General features: G+C 26.9%; 1 protein-coding gene across 1 annotated transcript; it reads left to right on the top strand.

The window, feature by feature from the left end:
- The first annotated feature begins 4,620 nt into the window (after window positions 1-4,620).
- LOC142328014 (uncharacterized) lies at window positions 4,621-25,493 on the top strand. The gene is made up of 3 exons (XM_075371451.1): window positions 4,621-4,838; window positions 22,168-22,351; window positions 24,833-25,493. The coding sequence occupies exons 1-3, from the start codon at window positions 4,655-4,657 to the stop codon at window positions 24,954-24,956; spliced, it is 492 nt and encodes a 163-aa protein (XP_075227566.1). The 5' UTR covers window positions 4,621-4,654; the 3' UTR covers window positions 24,957-25,493.
- The last annotated feature ends 226 nt before the right edge of the window (window positions 25,494-25,719 follow it).

Below are 25,719 nucleotides of genomic sequence, written 5' to 3'. Positions count from 1 at the left end.
TATATTTCTTTCGTTCTGATTTCAGATTAACGATAAGTACGAATGATTTACATTATTTTAAAAAAGATATTTACCAAGAAATTATTAATTAATACAATGGTGCGTACGAATTTATGCATCCTTCAAATAAAAACATATTCGTTAAAATTAATTCGTATGCGTTACATGTAAGTTGAATTAAATAAAAATTAATATTTAAAAAAAAAGAAGACATTCATACCTATTTGTAAAATGAATTATTAAAACGTTATAACTAATTGTTTAATTAATTTCATCTACATAAACATAAAAACTACAACACAGTGGTTTAAAGTAACGAAAAAGTCGTTTATAATACGTACAGACTGAATATAAAACACCCTGCTATTATGTAACCGAACAGCCAATCCTGAACTACATTATTTTTTTCAATTTAATTTGTCCTTTTAATTATACCACATTCATACAACATTAATAAAAAATCAAAATTATAAGTTTTAGGCTTCATCAACTAATATAAAAAATACTTCCTGGTGTCAGGAAATGGCGATTTTACATGCAGTACTTCCTTAATATAAATTAAAAAATGACCAGTAAATATAAATAAAAGACTAGATTTCATCTTTAATACAACTAATTTTTCTTATAATGACAAAGTAATGAAACAAATTTTACAATTATCCGAGAAGTGGATTTGAAAGTTGTAATGTTACCTATCTATATAAACAAGAATATAAATATAAAAATATTCGCATCTACAAACAACTGTAAGTCCGGTTTTTAGATTCTTTTTATGAATTACCCACTCATAATATGAGTTTTAGGTTTTCCAAGAATTAATCTTTTTACTTTGAGATATTTTATTAACATATATATCCAGAGCTTGTAAAATAAAAATAGATAAAATAAACACTTTCAGAAAACGGGATTGTAAAATACCTGATCAGAATATTTTTTTTTTTAAATTTCAGTATTTTTAAAATATTTCATCAATTCTTTTCCATTAATCTTTTAATCAAGATTGAAGAAATCACACTATTTTTTGCCAAATTGAGATAGAGCACCGGTTCAAAGTTAAAAAAAATCTTTTCCTGAGTACATTCAATGATTTTCGTACGTTATATAAATTTGTCCTTTCGTAATTAAAACTAATTAATCTCTCAATAAAATAGACACTCATATATGTTCATAATACAATAAAACTATGTTCTTAAAAACATATATTACCATAGAAATAATATTGTTAAGAAAAAAAAATGAATGTATTATTATTCATAATATTATGAAAATACATAAATTAATAAAGGAGCAGTCGACAAACTATACATCTAGATTCAGGGAGAATAAATATATTTATAAATTCAGATTATTATTATTCTTATACAAAAGTTAATTCTGTATTACCGATGAATTACTCCGCAAAGAAAATTTTCAGAAAAAACTAAACAAAAAATAAAAATATACAAAATTTTTAAATTAAGAAATAAGTTAAACGGAAACAATACGACATTGTGGAGAAATTTTCACAAATATATATTCTGATTACAAAAAAGATAATAAAACAATGTAACGAGTCTGAGGCAAGAACTAAGATAGGTGTGAAAGTTCCGAAATACACACACACGCACACACGCGCACAGTATTCAGAAATAATACTTATAAATAATAATACTAATTATTCAGAAATAATAATTATATCATCAAGGTAAAAAAATATTTTATTTAAACTAACTAAAGCGACGCGTCGGTTGGATTAATGGTAAGTTTTTTTTAATTTGTTAAATAATGATAAAATACTCAGGATGCAGAATCCGTAAGTTATGTAATTTTTTTTTATTGATTTGATAAGTCGTGTAATACAAGTATTCAATATAGGCTGCTTGTGGAGGTTTAATAAAAAAAATTGTCTAAGGACTAGACTACCTAACAAAAATGGGATAGACAGCATTTTCATAAATGTAATTGTGAAATGATATAATAATTATATAACAAATCGTTTTGTTTAATTATTAAAAAATAATTCTGTTAGGAGGTAATATTATTTTCTACTATGATTTTTCCAGGAAAACTTAGATGAAATAATATAGGGACGATAAGAAGAAGGTGTGAACTGGAGAAATTAACATGAGTTGAACAGTATACTAATCGCTTAGCTAATACGTAATCTACGGAAAGCTTTGTCTGCTTGCCTATGTGACATTACCACGAATCGATATTTATAAAAATTATATAATTTGTCAAGATTCAACTCCTATTATTCTTGTAAATAAGGGAAGTAACGCTTGTGATTATAAGTCAATAAAATGTGGAATCGAATGATTCCTCACTAATAATTTACAGTTTACCGTGTTACTCACAGGTGATGCGGGGAAATTACTACGTACTTTTAACATAGATTTTACACCAGACTTTTTCAATAATGTGTTTTCCCGTACATACAAGATAAAGTAGAAAAAAGGAAAGAGTTATTCTTATTTGATTTTATTAGTAGCACATGAGTTTATGTTACGTGTAATGATTATTCATCAGAATAAAAGATAAGAACACAAGAATTATTGTAGTACACAATTCATTTTTTAAATTATTTACTATGTAAACAAAATTATTCCCTTCTCTTGTCAATAATACAAGTATACAGAGAGATCTTCAAATTTGTTGTCATCCAAAAATCTAAATCTCTTTAAAAAAAAAAAGTCATTATTGCTAAAAATAAAGAAAACTCTTACTTTTCATGGAAGTTTTTGTATTCTTAAAAAATTCTAAATTTAATTTTTTGCAAATAAGTTTATTTACTATATATAAGTAAGTCGTATGACAGACTATCGCTTGAAATAAGATCATCAAATGATTATCTTCGAGTACTAAACAATTAATATGAATAAATACTAGTAACTATGAAATACGAGTAACATGATATTTGATAGTGTCTGAGAAAATAGTTTTATCTTCACACCATTTAGTACGTAATAGAGTACACCATTTAGTACGTACACCATTTAGTTTAGTACGTAAATAGAAAAGCAATAAATGGAATATTTAAGATAACCATAAAAAAATAAATTTGATACAGGAGAATAAAACAAAAATAATTATAAATTGTGGTAATCACCAACAAACCGGATCATCATAACGGTCTCTTACCCAACACCCAGTACAACCTTTTAAACTTAATGGCAAGCAACCTCATTTTATCCCTTAGATGATCTCTCCAAGTTTAACGACGATCAAGGTAAAAGCCCAAATATCTTCCCTTACTTACATGAGATATTCTGACACCGTTTAAATGAACTTCAAGACAATCTTTCCTTCTTATTGTGAACGTTGCATGGCTGGACAATGGTTACATACGCTGATGGTATTCGGTGCAGATTGTAATTTCTCCAAGGCTACCGTCAACCGCCAAGATTGCCGTGTTATCTGCATATGACGTAACTATTTCATTGTCTAGATTAATTAGGTCAACCCACCGGGTTGGTCTAGAGGTTAACGCGTCTTCCCAAATCAGCTGATTTGGAAGTCGAGAGTCCTAGTAAAGTCAGCGTTCAAGTCCTAGTAAAGCCCGATATTTTTACATGGATTTGAATACTAGATCGTGGATACCGGTGTTGTTTGGTGGTTGGGTTTCAATTAACCACACATCTCAGGAATGGTCGAACTGAGACTGTACAAGAATACACATCATTTACCGGAGGCTAAACAGGAAAAAGAAAGAAGATTAGGTACGTCAGCAGTGTAGACCAGGGATATAACCAGTCCCAGAACTGAACTCTGAGTTCTATTATCGCAAAACTATTATCACAGCTGTGTAGGATTAAGTAATAAGATTATGGCAGGCAAAATTTTAATTTTAAAAGATCAGGCAACCAAACTTTGTCAAATACTTGTTCTGTGTCCAAAGATACCGCTGAACAATAATAACTCTACCGGTTTGTTCCAATGTAAACTTGCGCAGATACTAAATCTTCGGATGTGATTTAAACCTGGCCAATTTTCCAAAGATTTTTACCGTAATTTTTGAAAACTTTTACTGTAACTGATTTATCAATTTTACTTATTATTTTTTTTCATTTATATTTTCTGGGTAATTTCGTTTTTTTTGATTCATAAATAATATATTCTTTTACTTACATAGTCATGCATAAAAATTACATAATAAAATTATTTAAGTACCCACTAATATATGTTGAAAAAGGTCTATCTCCAGGTAGTAAGAAATAAATATATACATCCAAGATTGTCTTCGACATGGTCAGGTAAAAAATAATAAAAAAAAGGCAGAATGTAAAAAAAGGCTAATTTTTTTTGTAACGTTAAAACGTTTTAAGAACTGTAAGAGTGAATATTATTTTAGTTTACGTGATAGGATTTAAATTACATTATTTAATCTAGTTTTGTGGGTCAGAAATGTTAATTTTAGTGTTAGAGGTAAACAAGAAAAAATAAAAACAAGTGACAAAAAGTTGTAAGACTAGTGTTTACGTAAGTGGTATGTGATAAAAGTATAGAGGGAGGAGTTGAAGAAAGAGTTAAGCAGGTAACAGGTATATGGAGGGAATTTCAGATGAGTGTAGTGGGAATTTCTACCAGTGAAAGGGAAAGTCTAAACACAGTAACGAAGAATCAGAAGTTATGGTCTTCTAAGAGGTATTCTCATCTACTGATAGTAGTCAGAATCATGAAGGTTTCGACAGTAATCAGAGGAATTGTTACTTTAATTATTTTAATAGGTTATACTCCTGTGACAGGTGATGATGGTGTGGGCTTGGAACTTCCTGTACAACTTATTGGATTTCCGGTTATAATTTTAGCTGTACGCTTGAGCAACTTTGTCAAGAAATTATCTTACGCACTAAATCCTCGTGAGTATTTTTATATTATAACGTATCCTTAAATTAATCTTTATATAGAGACTTTATATAGAGCCAAAAAAAGAAACCTCAAAAGTAACATCAAATTTTAAACATCAGTTTTATTAAACCTTATTACTCAAATAAAACACGTTATATTATTATATATATTAACCAAGTTTCACAAGGTTAGTGTGCTGTACAAATAACATTTTCAGTTAACTATTTTAATTTTCTTTTGAAGGCTCTAATCTTTACAATTTTGAAAGGTTTTTTATATTCATTTATAGATTTATTAAAATAACTTTAAATTATAGAATGATGTTCTCATTATAGTAACTACAAAACTATCGTTCTTAAGGCTAGGAATAGTTAAATTTAACTTACAAACATGAAAATATAATTAAATGTTGTGAAATATAAAAATATGAAAATTTTAAAAATGTTTTAAGAAATTTAAAGCTACCTATATAAATTTTAAAATATTCTATCCAAGTCTATGTAACAGAATAAGTAAATGAATGATTATTAAATTCTTAAAACTAAGTAACTAAATTTCATAATACAAAATAAATAAATAATGGAAATTATTACTTAAAAAAGGAATTTTCTTCATTTTTGTCTTTCGAAGGATTTTTAATCTCTTTTGTATTTAATGTAAGAAAATAAAAACGAATTTAAAAAATAAAATTATCCCGAAGTGAAAAATTAAAGATTTAATATGCTGCATAATTATGTTATACGTACTACTAAAAGTCTATATGAAAATACACAGGAGCATTTGTAATTTTCAAATACATTTAATTAAATATAAAAAGTTATATAACATTTTCAATATTTATTTAATTATATTTATATGATTCATATAAAATTTTATGTTAATGATAGGTCCAAATTTACAATGCACTCCTGCATTAAAAAAGAGAAAAACCTTTGTGACTGAATTATATGCGTCTAGTATGGTTTAAATACTGTTAATGAGATATTTTCTTTATATTATTAAAAAGGAAATTCATAAATATATGACGTGAGAATATTTAGTTGTTTAGTTTTTCAAATAAAAAAAAAAATACTTTGACAATTTAGTCCATTTTAATTTTATAATTTGTCAAAAAGTATTTAAGTTACAAAAATATTTCAATCACTAATCCTTTCTCAGAATTACTTTACAAGCATAAAAATAGTATTTAAATTGTTTACAAACTGGGTATAAATTTAACTGAATAATTTTGAAGAAATGCTTCAAGAATATTGAAGCATTTCAATATTTGAATTATTAGATTATTGAATATTTTTAAAATAGTATTTAAATTGTTTACAAACTGGGCATAAATTTAACAGAATAATTTTGAAGAAATGCTTCAAGAATATTGAAGCATTTCAATATTTGAATTATTAGATTATTGAATATTTTAATATTAAATTGAAACTCCAAAGCCTTAAGGCTTTGGAGTTTCAAATCTTGTAAATGTTATTAAAATTCAATTAATGTCATTAAATTTCAAAACTTTTTGAAATTTAATGACCGCTTTTTGTAGTATTTCTATTTTTATTTTTTTTGTTTAGTATTTGTTTTATCTACTTAAAATATTATTCAGGTTAAATTTACGTTTAATAAAGTAAATAATCATTTTAACTCCTGTCTCTATACTAATGATCATATAGCAATCGACATACATAACTAACAATTTTGTTTTGCAAAAAGCCAACTAATTACATTTAGCTGTAATAAAAACACGTGCGATTTAAATTTGTATATTGCTTAATAGAAAAAATTAAATTTGTAGGCGAGAGTTAATTATAAAAATAATTTTATCACGTAATTACACCATTATTAACAAAATTCTAAAGTTTCTATGTGTGTTTATGCAAACGCATGTTTTATTTAAATGCATAAATGTCATGATGTCTATATTTATTGTTCAAATAAGATTACTAGCAAGTTTTGTTTTATTTTATTTTTGTTAATTATTTATTTTAAGAGAGTAATTAAGAACTTTATTTCAGAATCATATAATTACACAACTGACGAATAAAACAAATAAGAATAAAGAAAAAGTCATCAAATTTAATTTCTCATTTTTATTGTTTGTTTTACTCTTGTTTTATTTTGTTTTTCAAATTTTATTCACAGTCAGTTTCGTAGGTAGAAACCATATAAGTTAATTTCAACACAAGAAACAAATGTAAAGGAGTTTCCTTCCTTAAAAATCAAAGGTCATATATGCAATAATAACAGTCTGCACAATTACGTACTAGAATGTGCAAAAAGTTTAAAAAAAGTACGAATAAAATCACAAAGTAAAACAAAAAGTAACATAACAAATGACAGCAGAAACATAAACAATCATGAACATAAACATAAATAAACTCAAGAATAGAACCCTCTTTAGGTTCATAATTAGGTTCGTAGGTCAGCTACATGGTTCACATGGTTATCAAAGTGTATTTTGTGATTGTCGATATCTTTCCGAACATATGGTAACCCTAAATACTCATTGATTTCGGCTTTCCAAAGGAACCATGGCACCTACTATGCATCTCGCAAACTCCAGTTTGCTGCATATTAACCAGTCAAGCTCCTTAACTAGCTGTTTCATGTTTTCTTTAATGTGAACCTTCCACGTTAAATGAAAATTAATTTTATTAAAATAAAAAGTTTTTATACTTGCATAAAAGGAAAATTCTGTTTTTAATAATAAACATAGTACATAGCACCACATTATACTATCAGTAGGACTCCTCACTCCTTTGTTTTATAAATTACATGTATTATAATACCATTTTATAATGTTTTAAAAATTTGGGGTTCTCTTGGTTTTTTTAACTCTTCTTTTTTTTAATTGTTTTAATTTTGTATTATCTTTCAAATAATTCCTTTACCCTTTATTGATGATGATTGCGATTTTATACCAGTATACCAATTCCACTTGAAATGAAGATGATATTCATTCTTATAAGACACCTTCATTTTGTTCATCACAGGGAGTGGCTGTTTACAACTCACTAATGTAGTTTTTCTGTTTCTGTTGAGAATCAGTATAATGTAGGTAATAACCCTTCGTACTAAGGACGTATAGGCTAAAATTTCAGTTAACTAAAATTTCATTGAATCTTAATTGTTTTTTTATTTTTCAATCAATAAAAACAAAATCAATACGTCTTGCTTATCGAATTGTAAGCAACATATTAACATATAAACGGTATAGTGTATAAAACTGAAAGTTTTCAGAATACATACAAATGTTTGATAAATAAGTGTAATAATATTAAGCACGAAATAATTATCTGGAGTAGGAGTAATTAATTGACGCGGAAAAGATTAATTAAAATTTCCTTCAAATAATAAAATTTAAAGAACTATAAAATATTTTATCTTATTTCATCTTGGTTTGTTTTTACTATCAATGAATTATTATTTATTATAAATTTCCTTTTACAATCACGGATTAATAATTATTAAATCAAAATATATTTAAACTAAAAAAAGAAAAGTTAAAGAAATAAATAAAAAACAATAGAAGACGAAGTTGGATTCGAACCGTATTTCATTAAGTGCTAAATCCAAAATTTCAACATCCTACCTCTAAGCGTTTTTGTGTTATGCGTGATACATAGGTACATACAGACATCATGCCGAAACTAGTCGAAATGAATTCAGAGATGGTCAAAATGTGTATTTCCGTTAAAATATGAAAACCGAAATGTTTCGCGATTACAATACTTCCTTTACTTCGTATAAGGACGTACAACTCATCCCACTTAATACATTTGAGAAATAAAATTATAAATAAGTAAACATAAGAATTTTGCAGTAAATTCATACGTGAAGTATAACATATGAAAATGGTAGATCATTTTGGCACCCGTCAATAAACATGAAATAACATGTTTCTGTAAAACGATATTATTTTATAGCAAAATAATTGTTAGTCGCGTTGCATGTATAAAAGCTAGTAATTATTTCATTGTTATACAGCAGTGAGTCACTGTCCAGTTACGTAGCGTAAAAAGACATGTTCAATCCTGTTAGGATATGTAAAAACTTAATATAAATATAGGCATGTCACAACTGTCTGTCCATATGGCGAACAACGCCGATATCTAATTTCCTGATTTAAGTTAGTCGTTTAATTTATTAAATTTTCTAGATATCCTTCGTCTGAGTCGTTCTTTAAGATCTGTTATTTCATTTTTCCCGAAATTATAACGCAATTTTTACATACATAAATTTTTATTATATACCTTATTTATTTGCAGTACACTGAAATCTCTCCTGTCCTGTAGACCACAATTTAATTAATTTGGTCTTCCCTTGTACATGACATTGGAATTTTAAATCTATTTTTTTTTTTTAGATTGCAAATGAAACTGCCGTAAAACAAACTAAAAGCCCAATTAATTTAAACAGCCGGTCTTTATTGGTTTCAGATCAATTCTTCAACCGAGTATAATTAATTTAACGATTACGACCAAGTTTACTAAATGAATTAACAGATGAGTTAACACAAGAATTCAACTCTAATTTAAAATAGCTTTAAAATCATTAAATATTAAAAAAAAACCTTTCATAAAGCAAGTTAATTTTAATGTTTATTTAAAATAAAACTTTAGTCGAGCGACTTATGAAAAAAAAATTAACACTTAAAATTTTAACCGTACTTGAACCACGGTCTTTAAATTACAGAACAGCTTCGAAAAGTCAGTAAAAAAAAAAAATAATATTTTGGGGAGAAAAGTAATAAAGTATCGATACATCAAATTTGTACTGTATTTCTAAATATTAAAAAATCAAAATATTGAAAAAACGTTTTAAAACAACTTTATTGGTCCCGGTGTGAGTTCAGTTAATAATCTGATGTGGACACCACATGACTTCCTTGTACGACTATACTCAATGAACTAAAACAAGATTTTTTTCAATTTATTAAAGATCGGGAATGTATGCCTCAGTGTATATGTTGTTCTTGTGAGGGCCTATTTTTCTGTCACTCTGTAGTTAACTTTAATGTAGATAAAAAAAAATTAACAGAGATCCCAGAATAATTAAATAAAATTAAACAAAAATTAATCTAGAAGATTCCATAATAATACGATTCTAAATTATAATTTTCAATTAATATTAACCAGATGTTTCACAAACTCTATTACATATACACACATTTAATAATGCCTTAACTTTTTTTTAACCTCCGGGACCACCGTTAGGTATTGAGATGAATGATTTGTAGCGTGTGTAAAAATGCCATACCTGACCGGGATTCGAACCCGGGACCTCCAGATGAAAGGCCGAGGCGCTACCACTATGTAATAATGCCTATTAAATTACATATACACATTTTTAAAAGTACATAAAATTTTATTAAAAGTACATAAAACTTTATTTCAGTAATAGATACTGATTTTCTTTCATATTTTTTAAATATTTTTATTATTACTACTGAAAAATTATTTATTGCAATTTTTTTACAAGCACAGCTTAATAGTTATTAATAAATCAATATATTTAATTTTTAAAAAAAATTAGAAAAGAAAAAGTTAAAAAAATAAAAAAGGAGATAAAGTCTGATTCGAACCGATTTGCCATCCCCTTATAGATCCATAAACTTCATTAATTAAAATTTAATTTGGCTATAACTCCGGAACCAATGAAAATAAGTACAATTTATGACGTATCGTTGAAAGACTCTCAACGAGGGGCTTATTACTGCAGTTTAGACACTTTTTTTGACACTGGTTCAGTCGATTGCAATCAAAATGAGAGGTGCACAAGTAGATGTAACAAGAGTTCTAAATCCAAAATTTCAACACCCTATGGCTGATCGTTTTTGAGTTACGCGAGATGCGTACGTACGTACATATAATCATACGTTCATACATACACGTAGAAACGTCACGCCGAAACTAGTCAAAGTGGATTCAGGGATGGTCAAAATGGATCCGAAATTTTGGCGATCACAATAATTACACTTCGTACAAGAAAGTAAAAAATAAGAAATTGTAAACAATTGGAGTTAACTTGAGTATTTATATAGTTTAGATGCAAAAGCCACTTTTGCATCTTCTATTTAGAGAGATTTTCTATATTATTCTCATTAAATTTCAATAAGCTATACTCTCAAAACACATTTAAATAATGGAAATAGAGAATTTATAATGGAATCTTTTCTATTAATCAATTTGTTTCAGAGAAAGTACACTCATTTAACAATTAAAATTATTGTGGAACGAAAATTTTAAACTAATTTTCTATTGAGTTATCCTACATCTAATACCGACAGTTAATTTGCCCTTTTCTTAAATGTCTTTATTAGAAGAAGCTACTATTTTACTTTCACTTGTATTGAATTCATTTTGTTTTCTTTGATTCTATCTAATTGAAGCGTTAAATTAATGAATTTTATTGTTAACTTTGCTTTTTTAGTGAGTTTAATGATGAATAACCTTGACAGATGAAAGTATTTTTAATGTATATAATATCTCAAGATTTTCGAATTCTCTTTTGAACAATGCTGTAGGTTCATCTTAGTAACTTTTAAAGTAATACGTTTACCAGAGTAGACTATTTATCAACAATCATAAAAACAATTTTTTTTTTAAAGTATAAAATATTCAGTAGTATTTTACATTATAACTTAAGAATAATATTTTAATAATATTTTAAAACTTAGTCTTATTTTCATAAGTGTTTTGTATAATTCACTATTAAATATGAGAATTTTCAATTATGTATTACACATGTTTGCACAATCATTTAAACTGCATTAAATAATTGAATATTCATCGATTGCTATTCTATTACATAGAATACTCTCAAAATCGCCTACATGGAAATTTGTTTAAAATAAATTGTTATTGTGTAGTTTTTGATAAAATGAAAACATGGTAAAATTCTGTATTAAAATTTTATTGAGACGCGAATTATTATAGAAATAATATGTAATGAATCAATATTTTTAATTTATAGATATTTGTGGTAAATAATTAAATAATTTGTAAAGTATATGAACTTTTAATTAGCATTCACTAACGTTTTAAGACGTGATTTTAATTCAGGAAACATATAAAATCATCAGGATAATGTACTATTCACTAAAGAACAATAAATCAGAAATCCGTCCAAAAAATGACATTTTAAAATTTGTTATTTTCAACTAATAGTTGTGATAACAAAGGAAGAGTATTTTTTATGAAAAATTCACTAGTGTAAAACTTAAATATTTCTCTCAACTGGGTTCTCTACGAAGTACCAGTTAAAATCTGTTTACTGTATATGAATCTATATATATGAAAATTTTTTTAAATCTCCGGTAGTTCTTCACCGATTGCTTTGAAATTTTGACGCAAAGTTGCATTCGAATAAACACATTTTTATATATCTATTATTTATATACCTAAGATGTCACACCTGTGAAGATAAAAACATGCTTTTTTAAAAAAAATAACGCTATCTGTTGGACGTAAAAGCAACACATGCTATACTAAATATTTTACGATTCCATTTCAATGTTTCGATATGCGTGTCCACTATAGACTAAGAAAACTACTGACCAATTTACGCGCGGTACAATTTAAAAATTTCAGTACGACCTCATTTCACCGGGGTAGTTGAAATCCGCGCGAATCTATCACTAGCCGTAACTCGCAAACAAAACATTTTAGGACATCTATTTAAATGAACTTTTTTCATTATTTTCACCAAGAAGTAAGTTATGAATGATATTAATTAAGTTATTAATGATATTAAGTTATTGATATTAATAAATATAGCTGTATATTAATTAGTATACACTCGTATAATTGGTAATCCTCTCCCGGTACCTTCACTCTGTCACCAAATAGACACGAAATTTATTGCGAACAAACCAATTTCGATTTTTTCAGAGGCAAATTTTAGAGAACACTATTAAAGCAATTCTTTTAACTACAATTCAAAACTTTTTTCAAAAATCAATCTCCGCCTCTTAAAATAAAAATATCTGTAATTTGTTCAATTTTTGTTCTTTTGTTCTATCTAACTTTAAAACATATTTGAAAGTTTATTCTTCATATATAGATAGAGCTATCAGGAAATGTCTGCAGTTTAAAAAAAAAATTATATATCCGGACCTAAATACTCAGAAAACGATTTTGTATGAAAAAGGTTGTGCAAGGTATTGTATGTCTTTTGAGTTTTTCAAACATGGTACCGCTAGTAAAATATAATTATTAACAATATAATATTTAAAACACCTTACCAATTATTTGATTTCCCCAAACGTTTTCGGCTATTCTGCAATCTCCAGGAGAAATTTATAATAATTTAGAAGTAAAACATATTAAAATCACAAGATAAAATTAGAGACTTACAATTGATGGTTATAAGATAAAAATTTTGTAAATGTTAAACTCATAAGTTAAATTAAGATAATTACATCTGTTTTGTAAGAGTATGACTATTGTTATGTGACATATGACCAGGTATTGTATGACCTGACCAGCGTAGCCGGGAAAATATTAGCAGTTTTTTTTTAACGATCTAGTGTCAATTAGAAGTCTATTAACCATAAATTGAGTTGAAAAGAAAAACTTATTAAATAATTATGACGTGTAAATGAATTTTATATGATATATATTTAACCTATGGAATACAACAACCATTAAGATAACCTAATCGGATACACGCAGTAAAACCGACTGTTCTACTCTTTTTTAAGATTATCTTTCTTTATTACTACATAAAAGATGGAACAGCAATCAGTACTGTTCCATCATCTAATATGTTGCTGTTGTTAAATAAGACATAAATACCAGTTAATAATTTAACTACAAAATATTTTCAGTAATAATTACGTTATAAAAACCAGAAAAACTTCATTATAATTACGTAATTAAAATTAATTTACTAATGATTCGTAAAAATGAAATTTATTAATAATATAGCAAGCAGGTAGTGGTTACAGGATGTTACTTAATATTTCAGAATAAAATATTTAACAAGGATTAGAGTGCTTGTATTTTATTTATTCCCATAGTTAAGGATAACGATTAATTACGGCCTAATTCATAATGTCACACCTTAATTTATATATATATATATATATATTTTTTTTTATGGGCAAACCTGTCTATTCATAGTAATTCAACGAAATATGGATAAATGAATAGAAATAATATATTTTTTTTTAATATTGTTATTATTATTTAGTCATTTATAAAGATTTAGCACATAAAATAATAAAAATTACTCACACTATTATAATTAAATTATTCATTATGGTAACGGATGTTAATGAAAATTGAATAGTGTAATTATTTCTATTATTAAACAACTCATTTTGGAACTACTCACTTGTCGACTTTCTAAATGAATTTAATACGTATCTTATATTGTAACATATCATATTACGACATTATTAAACGTGTCTTAACCGTTTGAGAGTGAAAAAATTATTTCAACACGCTTATTATTTCTCTTGAATATAAATAACAATTTAATTACGCAACGTTTTACCCTGCGGAAAACATTATAAGACATTACTCAAAATAATTACACCTATGTAGTATTATGGTTGTCATTTTTTTGTTTTTATTTATTAGTTAATAAATGATATCCCGCATCCATATTAAATCATTATCGACGTATTTTTTTACTTAATTATTAACTTTGTAATAACGATATAAAAATAAATCACAATCTTATTTTAAATTTCTTATCTCATTTCTTTTAACCTGTGCTTTTTTTTATTTTAGTATTTTTTTTTTAACTGAAATATTTTAAAGATGATATTAGAGAAATCTAAAAAAAAACTAGATTCCATGAAGTGCCTATTTACAACTCTTTTTATTTGAAGAAAAGATTAAGAAACGACAACTATACATTAGCTGCCATGGTGAGTGGACAAAATAGTAAAATAGTAGACAAAATAGTCGATATGTAGGCGATTTGTAAAATGACTTCCCGTTATCAGTAACTTTAATCAATAATTATTTCAATCTGGATGATTAAAAAAAAAACACCTAAATCGGTTTGATATACTGAATACGAAAATCCGTATATTAATGATAAACAATTTTATTAAGCTATTATTATTAAGCTCAATGTTGCGAATTACATGATATTGTTAAATATAAATCTATTAAACGGGTGTAATACGATAAATGAACAGAAATAATTTATTATTATTAAAGTTAATGAGGTAAATATTTTGATGCATTCTTTTTTTTTGTTAATACCACCACATTTCTTCATAAAAATTACTACTTTTAATTTTTAAACACATTTTCTCATTCACTTATAATTTACTAAATTTTTCCTGTTTTTTCTTTTTAATTTTAAAAATAACGTTTTCTAATTCAAATAAATGTTACTTGGACAGTAATCGATAAATAGAAAATTGTTCCACTTGTCAAAATGATCATGGGAATTGGGAATTTAAACAAGTTATTTAAACAATTAAATGCTCATATATCTAAAATATTTTTATACAATTACAAAACTATAAATAATTGATGCTTTGTAATTATAATTTTATAATTGTTATATGATAGTTAAAATGTTTTAAAACGTTACTTTTCCTAACTTTTTTTCTATTTTGAAGACAAATTTTGATAATAAAATAAAACTTCATGAATTAAAACAAAACATTCTGAAATATTTTCCGTTATTAGAAGCAAGTTAAATTAAGTTTACCTTTATAACTAATTCTTTGGTATTGTTCTACTGAAGACTCATAAAAAATTTTTATTAAATTTCAATGTAACTGGTTTTAATTTATAAGTATTGAATTTAGTAACATAATAATTATAAATTAATAATTCTATTAAATCTTTTCATGATTTCTAAATCCTAAATTCTTTGTATTGCATTTAAGTACAATATAACCCCGGAATACGTTAATAATTTCTTTCAAGTTACAGAAAACTCAGAATTTTAAAAAATTCTCTAAAATGCCCTAGGTCCACTAGTTTATACATCCACATATTAGGATCATGAATCTAGAAATTATTTACACTGGTATACCTAAATAATATGCTCAACTTTTAGATAGTTGTAAAATAATTATATTTCCCCAATCATTTATATTTTATACATTTACGCATAATATTTTTTCTTCTTTTGCCATTTTCTCTTTCTCAGTTTTTCATATATTGTACACTCATACAGTAAAAAAGTGGTTTATCATAATCACTGCACTTTGATCTTTTTCCGCCGGTTAACAAATATAAATTTCCAATTCGCGTGTGACGGATTCTGAGTATGTTTTAATTACATTTAAATTCGTATTTAGTCTTCTCTATTCATTACTCCATCTGTTTCTGATAGTGTTAGACGATTTTTAACGTAATCCGCACAAATAGGGTTTATATATCCATATTCTCACAAATTGTTGAATTCTGGCAGCTTTATCTGCACTTTCATTTAATGAGATACCAGCACGTCCCGGAGTCAATTACAAATACACATCGCTGTTCCAATCGGTTTAAATATATGCAGAATGGACAAGATGTTTGGACATAAACATATAAGCATTTCTCTTCGCAGAAATGTTTGTTCATTGAAGAGCTTGCTGTATAGAAATGAGCTCCTCAATGTAAACGTTGGCCATATATGGGAGTTTCTACGATTGAGCTTCAATCATTTATATATAGAACATCCAACACCATGTTCGTTATCTTAGCGTGCCTACTGATTTAACTGAAATGAAACCTTATTTGAAGCGACTACGTTGATCTAAACAGCAATTATTAGACTTACGATAAATATATAAATAAAATAACATATATTTTAACCTAATTTTGTCACATACGTTACAAATAATATTTTGGATTGGCTAAATCCGTCGCACCATATAGGTACCAATAATTTGTTGTCGGTTTACACAGACAAATAAAAATTAACTTATGCAAAATATGCAAAATAAAACAAAAATATAAGGTGAAATATATACTTCTATGTAGACTTTCCACGTTGTATGTTGACGTATTTCCACCGATTGAAACGTGTTATAGACTAAACATTTCGTTATAATGTTGTAAAATTAAATAAACGAAAACAAATTCTTCAAAATTATTAAATGAGATTTACAATTGCAAAAAATAACGAAAATATTATAATATCAGTTTTATTAGCGCCTAGGGTGCGCTTGAGGGAAAGTTGAACTTTCCCTCAACAAGAAACCAGCTTAACAAAATACTTGCTTACTTTTTATTTTCCAGGAAATTTTTGATACAAGTTTTTTTATGAAGTTGAAATTGCAAAGATAATAATAACGACAGCTTTTGTGTACATGTCAAAAAACAAATATGCCTATATAATAATTTACAAGCAATTATTGAAATATTTGTAGCATATAAAATTATTATCTTTCTAGTACCTTTTAAAATATTCAATAAGATAAATATAATAAGCCTTTTGTAAGCACTATATAGTAGACCCATCCGTGAATGAAATTTCCCTAATATATAACCAAATGATATACTAATCAAATCAGTTCAAGAATGTGACGGTCTAGAAATGACCAAAAAAAATTATTAGAGAGTATCTTAGCTACCTGAAGGGCTTTAAATTATGTGAAAAAATTACTTACCCTTACGTCCGTATTTTCGTGCCCTTTCAACCAACCGTGACGAAAATTAAACTGCATCAATGACTCATAAGAGTGATCATCGTGTCACATTTCATTCAAATCGGTCCATCCAGTCTGAAGATATCAAGCTTCCGAAACTTTTCAAAGCTGGATATGGGTCATATGAAAACTTACGATCTGCAAAAAAAACCCTGAAGAAAATTTTTATCCGATATACTTTCCCTTATATAGCAATTACTATATATATATATATATATATATATATATATATATATATATATATATATATATTCATATCATCATATTATATATCATATAATTATATCATACACATTATATTATATATAATATATCATTTGATAGTGATATGATAGTGATATGATATATATATATATATATATATATATAATCATTTTTAATCCTTAAAACTTGTTTGCTTCATTATTTTTTAACTAAATTAATTTATAAAATTGGAAAAATATTCTGGTTCACTGATCGTCTAACGAGTTATTACGAATTAAATGAAAGCAAGATAAGGTATTTCTGACTTAATTTTTACAAATGTATATATTATTTTTTTATAATATATAAATGGATATTTAAAACTGGTCTAGTTTAAAACTAGAAAATGAATAAGTATGCTTATAATTAACAATAATGACAACGGAAAAAATATTGACTCTAGTTATATCAACGTGATTATTATTACTACTGTTATTATTAAAGGTCAAGTACCATTCTATAAACAAGTTTGAATACTAGCTTTGGGAAGGATTAAAAGCATTTTTTTTTTTAAACTGTAGACCAGTTTTCAGAAAATGTTACTGGTTATGAAAGTTGAGATTATATCAAACTAAATGTGTATAAATTTATAAAATCATTTTTTTTTTACTTTTCATATTAGGTAACATTGCAAAAATGTCATATTCCGCTAATTTAATTAAAAACAAGTTGATTTGGCTTTCCAAGCGAATATAGCTAGAATAGAATAGCTATATTAAAGGATAAAGTATAGTGATCGTTTCAAAAAGGGTATCGGTTTTTTTCAAATCTATATGTTTTAGAGCCTATCTAGTACATGTAGACAAAAAACCATTTGAATGTAAGTGTGTGCGTCCGTATGCATGTATGTGTGACACTGCTTTTGTCCTTGTATTTCAGAATTGACAGAAGCTATTTTCTTTAACTTTGGGTCAAATATCTCTATATATGGACACTGATCATATTAATTTTTGTTTTAGATTCTTTTTGGGGGTGGGGATATATCGCCAAAAAGCAATTTCGATTTAAAATTGAAATACATGTGTTTTTTTTATTATTTTGCTCTATCTTCCTTCGATTTAAATATTTTTCAACAATTTTTTTGTGTTACATTTACAGTATGTATTAAGAAGATACTAGTCATTGAATTGACAAGGAATTTCTTTTTTTTTTGAAATTATAGATCGCGGACCAAAAATTCAAAAAAGGTTTTTAATGATTTTCTTTATTCTTATTTTAGCCTTTACTGAAGGCGTGACAGCTTTAGAGAAAATTTTACTTAAAGCTTGTTTTTTTCTTCTTTTCGTTTTCTTTTGATTAACTCTTAATTTTTATTACAAAAAACGTTTTTATTTTTTTTTGTCACTTAAAGTTTTGCAAGTAAAATTGAATAGGCAATTAAAATTTAATAGTTTTAGCTTCTACAATATAACCTCAGACCCAAATTTAGAAGTAATTTTTTTTCATTATAAAAGTTACACTGTATTATTTCAATTTTTTACATTTTTTTTTAATTTATTGTTTTTTTGTTAAGGATCAATTATTAAAAAAAAAATGTCTACTAAATTGTCACATAAAGTAACTCCAAATCAAAAACGGCAAATCAAAAATTGCTTTATTTGAAATTTGGAAATTTTGAAGCATAAACCTTATATTGATAATTGTAATCAATAATAAAAGCCCTAAAATTTAAAAAAAATTCGGAAAATTTATTCGTGACATATTTAAACGCTTTATGGAAATAAAAATAAGGCTTTCAATGATAGAATTGCAAAAAACTTTCCGGCTATCCCAAAAAAGGTTTTGCAATAAAAAATCTGCGCAAGTTATTTTATATGACAACTAGCGTAGCCAGGAAAGTCGCGCAATAATTTACCACATTTTTTTTATATAAATGACAGATAGTCTGACACTTCTCTGTGATTTTAATATGTTAAAATATTTTTTTTAAAATTAAATCATATCAGTAGGTAAACCATAAAAAAATTAAACTTTTCCACCGATATTTAAAATAGGTAAGATGATAACTTTCGATAATAACAGCTTCTTTTCTTCTTACTGAAGCGTTTAGTTATGATAGAATATTGGACTCATGAGCATCATGTATTTTTGTTTTTAAAACATTTTAAAAGAATGATAATTTTACGACTTGTTGAAACTACCATTGTAAACACTACTTCAATATACATCGGAATGGCGATGTCATCAATACATATTATTAAAATTTTAGTACAGAATTTTGATGAAACTGGTTCACTGTTGAATACAAAGTCTTCTCATGGTAAACAAAGGGATGTATATATATATATATATATATATACTGTAATTTGGTTCAACGTTAAATAAGAAGCCTTGCAATGATCCGAAGCGCTTACCATACGCTTAATAAAGATTTACACATGCAGGAAGGATATCCCCAATTATTTATAATTTTAATCAATTACGGTACTAATGAAGCATTTATTTTTGTTTTTGTTTTTTTAAGAGGTGAAAATTAGACTTATTGTTACTGTTGGTAAAATATCGAAATAAAAATCAACAGCCTAAATGAATGGCAAATAATAAAACAAATTAAATGTAAACATTCCTTTAAGAGTAAATTAATTCTTATATTTAGTTATCTTTTTCTTTTTAGTTTTTGTAAAAACTAAATGAAGTAAAAATAATCGTATAAAATGAATTATTTAATTACATCAGTCAAATAAGTATAATAAATTATTATTTAATTTAAAATAAATACTCTTTGAATCAATTCTTGATTTTTCACTTCGATTATATATACATATATATACCAGCCGCCTGTCTATCCAAAACTTGAATCCTTGGGGCTCAGGTCAGTCCAGGCAAATCCCGGAGTGAACTCAGGGGCTCCTCGGGGCTTCCCAGAGCCAAGGGGTCTACCCCATGGCCGCAAAGCTCGCCATTCTCAATTTGCCAGCGAACCACCGCCCTGGAAACCCGCAGAGCTTGCTTTTGGTCGCCATTCTCATCTATCCAGAAGGCTCAGTCCCTGGACTCCCACGGTGTACGTTATCCTATACGTATAATAATGCAATAATCTACTTTTTCCTTAATGAATATCTTTAATTCACATCTTCACTCTCCTTAGAGACGAAGAAATAATGATTATTTTAATATATTAACCTTCAAGGGAGCTAGGGGCCTCGGGCGATGGCAAATTTTACATAGATATATCTATATATATATGTATATATATATATATATATATATATATATATACTTCTAAATAATCGTGATCTGTTTGATCAAGAGTGTACCTGATGCATGCAAACGTTAGCCTTCAACCTACTAACAAATACCCCTTTTCAGTTTTGAAAATCGGACGATTGTTTGCAGAGATTTTTATAAAACATCCAATTACACTTCCCAAAACAACGTCCCAGGGGCACCCCATTTGTTACCAGTTGATAGTGAATATTGGTCTAGCCTTCCATGAGATGCTTGCATACATCACCAATCTAGCCTCACACGCAGTCTCCACGGGAAACCCATTATTGTTAGTCTCTACAGAAAGCCCATTATTGTTAAACAGAAAGTTATTAAATTTAATATTTTATTTCAAAGTAAATTTAATTCAGTTATTTTTGTAATATTATTCTCATTCGATTTTTCGAATGATTCAGTTCAAACCCATCTCACACAGTGATAGAGACAGTTCATTAATTCATTTCTTTAAAGTTTGTGTTAATTCATTTCATTAAAGCGGCAAATCTACTCTACTACATATATAATATATATAATTTCGAGATTTTTGAAGATGAAGAAATATATCTAAAAACCTTCTCAGTTATGGCCCAGAAACATGGGTAAAAGTTTGGTTGCCACTGACCTAGTAGTTATTTGTTTTTCGCTAACAAACAAAATCCGTCTTTCTATATATATATATATATATATATATATATATATATATTCTGAAATGGTGGCCTGGCTATACTTTATCGGATTCTACTTGAAAGACTAAACAAACCATATCCTTAGGAAAAATGATAATTTCTCCTTCGCTCACCCACTGTCCGCCATTTTGTTATTTTTATATAAAAATTTATATCTCAAGTTCGGATAGACAAATTACATTAATATTTGGTAAGCGTCTTGGCAATAATGTGTTAATATTAGCAAAAAATCAGGACGTAAATATCTTCGCAAATTACAAAATGGCGGGCATGGTTATTTTTCAGTTATATCTCCATAAATATTAGTTTTAGAAAACTTACATTTTACTATTTAAAATCAGCCGGGTTTTGTCAGTTAAATAGCCGGGTTATGGCAATAAATTGATGTAATTATGTGTCTATTTTCATGTCCTCCACTTTACGTTTAATTCGATTAAATATTAATTTTTTTTTATTTTTTTATTGCTAATTCTAATATTGTAGATTGGTATCAAATTAATCATTTTCACACAATAATAGACCTAATAATTATGACACAAATATATAATTTTATTTTATTTTTTTTAATTTCATGTTAAAAAAACTTATTTTTTTTAGGGACATATGTTTCAAGATCAAGAAGAGGTACAGAAAATGGACCAGATGATTACGACATAGATGAAGTGGAAAATCGTTTGGTAAAAGAATTAGGACCACAAGTCTGTATATTCGAAAGAGTTTGTACATATCATGCGTTAGCTGGAATTCGAAATCATCATATTGGCTGGAATGATCTTGTTAGGTAATTATAATAAAATGTTATTAGTTATTTGATTTATAATTCATTGATACATTTATGAATTTAATAATTATATAATATCTACAGTTAAAATTTCTAAATCTTTTAATTGATTCCAAATTTTAAAAAAAGATATTACCCTAAATGAAGGGCATTAAAACAAAATTACAAAAGTTAAAATACATCTTAATAACTCTCGGGTTATTTACGTAAAATAACTGTTAAAGACAGATTATAAATTAATCATCGGTTACTTCCAGTGAAATTCACTGTAATATTGGAGATGAACATCAAGTGATAACCTACGCTTCATCCACTTACCTCCAACATTTTCTTTTAAAACTTTTGATAGGACAGTGACAATCTAAAGATCCCGTTTTTTTTATTAAATTTTTATTAATACTCGGTTTTACTATACTCAGAGATGTTCTAAACATGATGTCTGAATTAAATGTTGGTTTCATCACCACGAGGAGGTAGCTTGTGGCATGTCCGTTTCCATTTTCTTGTATAATTAGATATACATGATAACTTCCACTTTCTTTTAAATATTTTTAGCCTTTTTGCTCTATTCTACAAACTTCCTGCTGGTCTTTCTAGCATGTCTTAGGAATACACATTCTCTCTCAATTTACGTCCCAATTAATTAGTTTTCCTACTATGATTTATTTCGATTATTACCATTTTATTTCTTTCGCTCTCCTTACTTCATCATCTTTCACTTCCTATCCATTTAATTTTCTCAAATCTCCTCTTACCCACATTTCAAATCCCTTAATCTTTCTTTATTCCTTTTTTCTTAGTATACTTGAAGAAAAGCTTTCTTAGAACAAACGCTTTCTTAAACTTACCTTACTACCTTACTGTACAGCAACCTTTTCTTTTCATTAAACGCTATTATTTTATCTAGATTTTATTTCATTTCCTCTTTTAAAATCTTCTGTTACTAAATTACTCAACTACCGTAACATTTTATTATTTAAATTCTTCCTTCTTTTACGTACACTTTCATTAGCTCATTGTTTCCTACTAAAACAACTTTTCTACTGACTTTTCGGTAGAACTGTTTCGGAGTAACAGTACAAGGTGAAAAGCATGAAAATAAACAAGAACAAAACAAAAGTAATGAAATGTAGTAGAAATAACAAAGATGGACGACTGAATGTGAAAATAGGAGGAGAAAAGATTAGGGAGGTAGAAGAATTTTGTTATTTGGGAAGTAGAATTACTAAAGATGGACGAAGCAGGAGCGATATAAAATGCCGAATAGCACAAGCGAAACGAGCCTTCAGTCAGAAATATAATTTGTTTACATCAAAAATTAATTTAAATGTCAGGAAAAGATTTTTGAAAGTATATGTTTGGAGTGTCGCTTTATATGGAAGTGAAACTTGGATAATCGGAATATCTGGGAAGAAAAGATTAGAAGCTTTTGAAATGTGGTGCTATAGGAGAATGTTAAAAATCAGATGGGTGGATAAAGTGACAAATGAAGAGGTATTGCGGCAAATAGAAGAAAGAAGCATTTGGAAAAATATAGTTAAAAGAAGAGACAGACTTATAGGCCACATACTAAGGCATCCTGGAATAGTCGCTTTAATATTGGAAGGACAGGTAGAAGGGAAAAATTGTGTAGGCAGGCCACGTTTGGAATATGTAAAACAAATTCTTAGGGATGTAGGATGTAGAGGGTATACTGAAATGAAACGACTAGCACTAGAAAGGGAACCTTGGAGAGCTGCATCAAACCAGTCAAATGACCGAAGACAAAAAAAAAACCGACTTTTCGAAGAAAAGTATGGTATTGTGGTACGCTTGGTGGGAGTGGGAGATGAAAATGAATTTTCTTTACAATTTGAGGTGTGAGGAGTAAGAAAAAATAATTCACTTAAAATGTAGTTTTCCTTCTATATATATATATATATATATATATATATATATACATCTATGTATAAAATTCTGTGGATCAAATATTTCCAAAACTACTAGATCAATTTCACTGAAATCTATGCTGTTGTAGTACTGTATCTGAAGTTGTGTACGTAAAAATTTGATGAAGATTGGTGGAAGGTTTCTTGAGTTACCTTTAATTTAAAATAGAATAAAATTTAACACGCAAGTTAGAATCGTGGTTATGATGTTGCACGTTGAACGCTGATGTTTCTTTATCTGAGGTATCCATTTTTAGCAATATCAAACCAAATTAAAAAAAATTAAACCAAGCCTAAATTAATGAAAAGTCGGTCTTGACGAAACTTTTTGTTTTTTCATTTCAAATATTTAAAAAATGTCTTTTTGTTTTTTCATTCCAAATGTTTTAAAAATGTTTGAATTATCTGATAAAGCACACCATTTTAAAATAAATCATTAAAAAGTGTTTTACAAATATGATGACCAAAAACCATTTAGAAAAACTCTGTTTGTACTTATTTTATTACTATTATTTTTTATTACTAATTCCGTTTTAAAATTTCTTTGTTACAGAAAATTTCGAAGTGCACCAGAAGGAAAGAAACAATACTATATGCTTAGTGTATTCATGGGAGATATTATGGGTTCACCTAATTTATGTCATCAGTTGGCAAAGAGAGGTCGTGGGTGTGGATAGCGAAATAAATAAAAAGATTACGTGCGTTGAATAAATAAATAAATAAAAAGAAACATAACAGAACTTTATTTAATTAGGGATCTAGAACGTACTGTGTATACATACTACATCTCGTAAAATAATGACAACATAAAAAAAAAATGTAACTCAAATATAGGATTATAACTTTACGATTAAAATTATGAGCCGTTATGTATATGATTATATCAGTAAAAATAATGCTGTTCTCGTTACCTTATATTTTTTTTTTTTAATTTTTCTTTATTTGTATCTTTCACGATTGTTATTGTGATAAAATATACAGCACACCGCGATTTTTACAGTAAAAAATTTGAATATTATCATAACATATAATCTTTAAAATAAAAATTTTCATAATCCATGAACTTCATAGGTCATGCTTAAGAATTTTTAAACTTGACCTTAGGAATATAACGGTATAAAATAGCCAAAACAAAATTTATTTTGCAAACGTATTTCTAGATATACTTTGTATCGAAAAAAAAATCGTCCATATATAAATATTTTATTTATTTTAAATACTTATATTGAGCTCAAAGTAAAAAAATTATAAAGAGATTTAAAACGAATTAGTTAAATATATTTAAAATTAACAAATTTGTTCTATTTATTAGTTTTTTGAGTTACGTTTAAGAGAAAAAAATTTTATAGTTTTAACCAAAGTTTAATAAGTTTACGTATGTTTTACAGTAATTTTAATTTTTAATTTTAGTTTAATTTATTACGATTTTGTGTATGTAAT

This window comes from Lycorma delicatula, chromosome 7, assembly GCF_047948215.1.
Source record: "Lycorma delicatula isolate Av1 chromosome 7, ASM4794821v1, whole genome shotgun sequence".
NCBI lineage: Eukaryota > Metazoa > Arthropoda > Insecta > Hemiptera > Fulgoridae > Lycorma > Lycorma delicatula.
Note: the sequence above shows the minus strand (reverse complement) of the source record. Positions and strands in the feature narration are given on the sequence as shown.

Bases quoted from the DNA above. Each gene is read 5' to 3' on its own strand.
- LOC142328014 (XM_075371451.1), top strand. From the start codon at position 4,655: ATGAAGGTTTCGACAGTAATCAGAGGAATTGTTACTTTAATTATTTTA. The intron at 4,839-22,167 runs GTGAGTATTTTT...TATTTTTTTTAG, and splicing joins ATCTTACGCACTAAATCCTC to GGACATATGTTTCAAGATCA. The intron at 22,352-24,832 runs GTAATTATAATA...TCTTTGTTACAG, and splicing joins GGCTGGAATGATCTTGTTAG to AAAATTTCGAAGTGCACCAG.